The sequence below is a fragment of the Glycine max genome, chromosome 6, assembly GCF_000004515.6.
Source record: "Glycine max cultivar Williams 82 chromosome 6, Glycine_max_v4.0, whole genome shotgun sequence".
In the NCBI taxonomy this organism is placed as follows: domain Eukaryota; kingdom Viridiplantae; phylum Streptophyta; class Magnoliopsida; order Fabales; family Fabaceae; genus Glycine; species Glycine max.
Genome location: NC_038242.2, coordinates 33810517 through 33817290, shown reverse-complemented (window position 1 = coordinate 33817290; position 6774 = coordinate 33810517). Strand labels below are relative to the sequence as shown.

Genomic DNA, 6774 nt, shown 5'->3' with positions numbered 1-6774 from the left:
ACCTTTCAGTAAGGCAAGTGACAACAGTACTACATTATATTCCTACGACTACGAGTCAACAATTCCTAAAAATATATTTTCAAAACTTGTACAAAACATGAAAAATGTTCACTTTTTGAGAAATTCTGTCTTAAATCTTGAGATAAACCTAACATCAGACTTTGCACCTTAACATCAGCTATACCTTTCAAATAGTTACCCTTTCAATTGAAAGATTCACGTCAAAAACTACTGCAATGCACGTCAAGAAAACTAATAATATTAAATAGCAAGTAATTTCTAGAACTGACAACTTAAATTAACGCAAGTGTATTCAGAGAAACTCCATAACGTTTACAGTGATATTATACTAGGGCTTCCTCGGTTGAGAAAAGTGATACAAAACTAATCTAAGTTCTTCCTTACTGTGTTAAACAACCTACCAACCAGTCCTCATTACACAACAAAACTGTGGGTGCGGTAGAGCCGAATTGCGTCACCAACAGTGAATGTGCTAAGCAGAGCTTAGAAACCGAAGAAGCCAAGCTCGCTTGCTCTCTCCTTCTCAAATGTTTCGAAGTACTGATAGATGATTGTTACTGCAAGCAATATTCCTGTCCCTGAACCAATTGCCCCCATGAAATCTGCCAACACAGTCAATGCACCGATACATATGCCTCCAAATGCTGCCGCGGTGGGAATGTATCGGTTCAGTTCTTTCTGCAAGTTTGATTCCCGATGTCCAGGCATTACCATTTGTTGTTCCTGCAAATTAAAAAAAAAAAAAGTGACAACCGAAAATTTAATAAACAACATAATAGATTCAGGCATTGAGCTCATGAATCTTACTACAAACTACAAATATCAATTTCCGTGGGTTAAAAATAAAACAGAGTGCTTGATAAGACTGATCGATCAGCTTACAGAAAACATTACTTATATAAAGTAGAAATGAAGCTGGAGTTTGGCCCAACTTTTTTGGGCCTCTTCTTAAAAGTAGAAATCTTCTAACCAGCTTCCATAGAAGAAGCTCTACTTTTTCGGGTTTTGTTTATTTAAAAAAAAGGAAAAATTACATTAAAAAAAATTGTGACTCAACTTCTCCTTTTAGAAAGAGAAACCCAAAGAAAAGTTGAGATAAACACTACATTAGACAAAATATTGCTTCTAAAGTTAGGTTTGGACCAAATCCTAGCAGACCTGTTCATGTGTTTTGAGTGGAGATTTCCAGTATTAATTAATTGGGAAACAAGACTTAGAACATGTCACAATATAATAAATCACACAGCTTATCAACAAATGAACTTTTATTATGAACAAATATGATGAGAAAACAGGCTCATTATATTGAAGTGCTAATGTTCTTCCAGATACAAAACAAAATAGTAAATTCACAAAAATGCATGTTATAGTCAGTACCTTCAGCTGCTTTGCAACATCTCTAGCAGATGAACCAGAGACTTCAATCCAAGTTTTAGAGAACAAGGCACAGGCTGACAACATAAACACAAGGTAGAATAATGCATGGAAAGGATTGGCTGCCATATCAGCTAAGCTGCCAAAAATAAAGAGCCAAAATGAAAATTGAACTAATATAATAACAATGAATGGCAAAAATATAATTGATTGAAGTTTTAGATCACATCAGCATGACAAAGTACAGAGATTTGCATGTTTATAAACCATAAACCATACAATGGGAAGCACTTCTCTTACCTGGAAGGTGCAGTGATGTAGTATGCAATACCACCAACAGGAACAGACTGACCACCTCCATATTCAGACTCCTTCCATTTGCCCAATAGATCTACAATGAAGTTTCCACTGTACTTTCTGTGTAGAAGCTGTACAAATCCATTAAAATATTGTTAAAACAATAACAAAATTTTACTCCAAGTGACAATTTACCATCATTAAACTCCACTACCTGAGAAATGAAGTAGAGATTGGAAACAAGGGCAGACTGAAGAATAATGGGCATGTTGGAGGTATAAAATAACTTGATTGGATAAGACCCCTGCTGTCCACGGGCATTCTTTGATCTCACAGGCAAAACCACACGAAATCCTTGGAAGTATATCACAATTAGGAAGATCAAGATGGTAGCAAGCAGATTTGTCACATTGGGAAGGTTTTGCCGGTAAAATGCTTCACGAAGGGCACGAACCTTGTCTGTTCTAGTTATCAACAAATGGAATAGAGCAATGACAGCACCTTCAAATTCAGCTCCACGTCCACTGTTAATGGTGGTGGGACTAAATGCTTTCCATATGATGTTTTCACTGCAATGTAATCAGAGAATTCATATAAGTTTTTTATAAAAGACCATACACTTTGCTAATAGTTGCTATGAGACACAAGCTCGATGCTGGAATAAATTATACAATAAATTAAGGGACAATAAAACTTACCATATATTAGTGGCAATGAACAGAGAAATTCCAGATCCCAAGCCATAGCCTTTTTGAAGGAGCTCATCCAAACATATCACAATAATACCCGCAAAACATAGCTGGAGGATGATGAGGATGGCATTTCCCACTCCAAGTTGACCCACACTACCATACATTCCAGAAAGAACATATGCAACTGCCTCACCAACAGCTATCAAAATGCCAAGTAGCTTCTGTGCACCATTTCTGAGAGAGGAGAAGACATTATGTCAATAGAAAACATATACAAAAGCGCAAAACCTCCTTAAGAAAATTGAAAACTGTGAGACATAAGCCAGTGCACATGCTAATAAATTTTATACACCATTAACAATGTATCACAAATTGACAACCACAAAAGCAACCAGCTAAAATCACAGGAATTGCAAAAGGAAAAGTGTAAAACACATGTACCAAGAAAATTAATAAGATACAGAAATAAAGATACTTACAAGAGAGCACGATCCTCCCTTACATTGTTGTCCACTTCAATGATCTTCGATCCAGCCAAAAGTTGCATTACCAGCCCAGAAGTCACAATGGGGGTGATTCCCAGCTCCATAACAGTTCCACGGTTTGAAGCAAGGATAACACGCATCCAATAGAATGGATCAGCACCTGTTGTTGAGTGTATGCCATACAGAGGAAGCTGACTGCAAACAAGGAAAATGAACAGAGAGATCACAGTATATATGACCTTCTCTCTAAATGGCACTTTCCTGTCAGCAGTCTGAACTTCAGGAAGAAACGAGAGAAATGGTCTAACTAAGTGAAGCACTCTAAATCCACCACCCATCTTACCAAACTACACAAACTTAACCTGCACCAGACAGTTAAAAGGTATAGATAAGAGGATTTCCAAAGAGGGGAGGAAAACAAAAACTGTAATTTAAAAGCATACCCTTAGCCTCCAAATAGCAATTAAAAAAACAGAAACCAAGTAATGAAAAAGTAGACAAGGCATAATAATTTTTTTATTAAGTTCTTTAATTTTCTTTTATTGGATGGAATGTGGGGGGAAAAGAAGCTGCAAGAATTTCACAAAATTCTGATCACCAAAACCCATGATGCATGGAGTAGTTGCAATACTTAAGGATTATTGAGTATGAGCATTTAACCATGCATAAATGGAACAATGACACTTATAAAAAAGGAAAAGAAATGGAAAAAAAATCACTTTCAGCTCTAGAGAAAACTCCTGAATTAATGTAGATGGTCATCTCTAGATACAAGTCATGCACCCCATGAATTAACATAAATAACGTCAATTGTTTCATATAATCATAATAATAATAATAATAATAATAAAAAAAAAATTAGCAGCTTGAATACTACAATCAATTACAAAAATTCAAACTTTTGGTAAATGCATTAACTAATACAATTGAAGCAATCTAACATTCCCTTATCTGTGGTTTAGAAGAAAAAAAATATAATGATTCAAGCAAACCATTCAGATAACCACTGACAATCCAGATCACCTACATTCATCACCAAACAAAAATTAAAATAAATGACAAGACACCAATCAAATCATGCGAAGCAGCACCACACTCGATCAAACTAGATCTGAATCAACGCATTAAAGGACAAACCCTGAAATAACACAAATCGGAACAGGATCACGAATTCAAAACCCTAATCGCACGCCATCAATCGACAATTCGCACACGACATGTTCGTTCGAACACAACGCACGCGAGAATTCAATACCAAAGACGAACATGCAATCATTCACAGAACCAGAAAACGTTTAACGGATGGAAAATGCAGATCGAACGAAGCCAGAAATAACACAGATCTGTGAATCTGAAAATTCTCGGAAACGAATCGGAGAAAGAGAAAGAGAATTTACCGGTTTGTTGAAGATCTTTGGTCGATAGAGAATTTTAAAGAAAAATCTAAAAGAAAAAAAAAGATAGGACAAGAATGGATCTGAATTCTGAACTATGAAGAATGAAGCTTTGTGAATTTTGTGAAGCTTTTGTGAGAATTCTAATAGGAGAAGCGGAGTTGCAGCTTTTGCGCTGCGTGGAGAAGTGGTACGTGGATTCACGAATCATCGTTCGACACGTGTACTAATAACGTGACGTGGCGAGCGTAGGCATTTTTTGACTTGTTTCTTGACATTTTAGCTGGGTCAATTTTTTTCAAACCAAAGGCTTTTTTTTTTTTTTTTGGAATTTTGGACGAGATTTTTTTTTCTAAATTGAAAATTTTGTCCTATAATTTCTAATTCGTGATTTTGCACCTTTTATTTTCAAATCAAAATATTTAGTAAATAATTTTAGTCTATCAAAAATCAATGATATGACATATAAATGTTGATATGAGAATTATATACATAATCAACATAATACTTACGTGATAAATATTAAATAGAACAAAAAATATTTTAATAGGAATTAAATACATTTAATATAATAATAAGGGAAGAAATCATTGTGTCACTTAATTATTTTGTTTAGTTCATTTTTAACAATGTTTCTATGTATATTCATTTTTTAAATTATAAAAATTTATAAATTAAAAAATATTTCATATATAATTTTTATTTTATTTTATATAATTTACGTATTTTTATTTCAATTACACAATTTTAATCTGAAAAAAGAATTATTTTTTATTTTAATTATAAAAAATATTTAAATTTCAAACAGTACAGTTGCTCTAATTATACACATTAATATAATTTCATCATGTAAATTATTTTTTGTAATTTATACAAATTACATATATTCATTTTCATATACATATTATTTTATGTAATTTTTTGTATAATTTAAATATTAAAATTAATTTACATAATTTATATAAATTGTATAAAATAATTTATATAAACAATTTAGATTTTAATTTATGTAAATTTCTTTATTTATATAATTGGAATATAAAAATTATTTATTATATAATTTTTTAGTTAAATTTAAAATTTTAACATGCTATTTATATTAAATAAATTTTTGTAATTGAAATAAAAATATGTAAATTGTTCAAAATAAAAATATGTAAAATAAAAAATATTTATATATAAAATAAATTGGTTTCATTTATAAATTATTAGAATTATAAAAGAAAATAACTCTTGGCATAATGATACATAAAAAACATTGTGTACAAATAAAATAAAATAAAACAAGTGGCATGTGTTAAATTCCTACAAAAATACTTTTTATTTTTCACTATTTAGGGAGTGTATTTGATTAGGATTTATAAATAGCATTTTAACGTAAAAAATTATGTGAATTTAAAAGTAATGGCTTTTAAGATTTTTTTAAGAAATTTTTATGATTAGAATTTTGTAGTTTGGATTATAATGAATTTATAACAAATAAATTCATACAATCTGAAAGAAATTTATGGATTAACAAGATTTTGAAAGATTTTATAAATTTGTAGAAAATATTCGAATTTTAACATATAAATAATAAGTTTTGAATAGAGAAAAGTAAACCACCCACCTTCCATTAGATATGCAAATTGTAGAAAATTTGCCTTTATTTCTCATTGAGCCATAGAAGTTTATAAGGTTTTGGGTGGTGAATGATAGTCATGTTCAATTTGGAAACTAATCTTGTGCTACAACAATTGCAACAAGATCCACTATCCACAATGAGAGAACAAGTTTTATCTAAAATTTTTGCATCTTGAATGAAAGATGTTCTCTCTTTAGGATTGAGATAGATCACAAGATTGGCTTCTAAGGAGTCTTCTAACCATTAGGAGGTCACCTTCTTCATGAGGGTAGACTTCCTCACTAGACTCTTCATCCCTCATTTCATCTTCACTTCCAGTAGAAGAAGGGTAAGAAGTAGTCTCCTCTTGACTACTATAAATATCTTGACCCCTTATAATCATGGTTTCTTTGTGGGGCATTAAGAGGCAATGCGACCTCTCCCAAGACATTTGAAGCATTTAATGTTACTAGTCCTTGCTTGTGAACTAGTATTAGGGGTGGATTTCTCTATGGTCTTACCCATATCTTCCTGGGGTTTTGAAGGTGTAGCCCCCATAATTCCTTGGACTTGGTCCTTCCTTGGATAAGAATGAAAGCCATAAGATTCTGAAGAAGGCTTTCTTTTAAGTTATTGCTCCACTCTTATACAAAGTTGGACTAGCTCATCTAGGTCCCTATATGGAAGGAGTTCAACCTTGTCCCTCACTTCCATATTAAGCCCACTAAGGAACCTAGCTATGCTTGTTCTTTCCTCCTCCCTAAATCCAGCTCTTAAAAGGAGTAGTTCCATTTGTTGTCTATATTCTTCAACACTCTACTCCCTTGTCTAAGCCTTTGGAGCTTGTCCATGAGCCCCCTTTCATAGTAGGAAGGAATGTGTCTCTTCCTAAGGGCACTCTTAAGATC

At 32.6% G+C, this 6774-nt stretch overlaps 1 protein-coding gene across 1 annotated transcript; it reads right to left on the bottom strand.

The window, feature by feature from the left end:
- Positions 1-293: 293 nt before the first annotated feature.
- On the bottom strand, positions 294-4462 carry LOC100817566 (protein transport protein Sec61 subunit alpha). The gene is made up of 7 exons (XM_003527153.4): positions 4267-4462; positions 2864-3231; positions 2391-2618; positions 1907-2261; positions 1696-1823; positions 1399-1534; positions 294-744 (listed from the first exon to the last, which is right to left on the bottom strand). Exons 2-7 carry the CDS (start codon positions 3205-3207, stop codon positions 505-507), a joined length of 1431 nt encoding a protein of 476 aa, XP_003527201.1. The 5' UTR covers positions 3208-3231; positions 4267-4462; the 3' UTR covers positions 294-504.
- Positions 4463-6774: the final 2312 nt, after the last annotated feature.

Coding starts and splice junctions, on each gene's coding strand:
- LOC100817566 (XM_003527153.4), bottom strand. CDS start 3,207: ATGGGTGGTGGATTTAGAGTGCTTCACTTAGTTAGACCATTTCTCTCG. Junction 1,535..1,695: donor TACATCACTGCACCTTCCAG/GTAAGAGAAGTG, acceptor TATTTTTGGCAG/CTTAGCTGATATGGCAGCCA. Junction 745..1,398: donor ATGTTGCAAAGCAGCTGAAG/GTACTGACTATA, acceptor TTTAATTTGCAG/GAACAACAAATGGTAATGCC.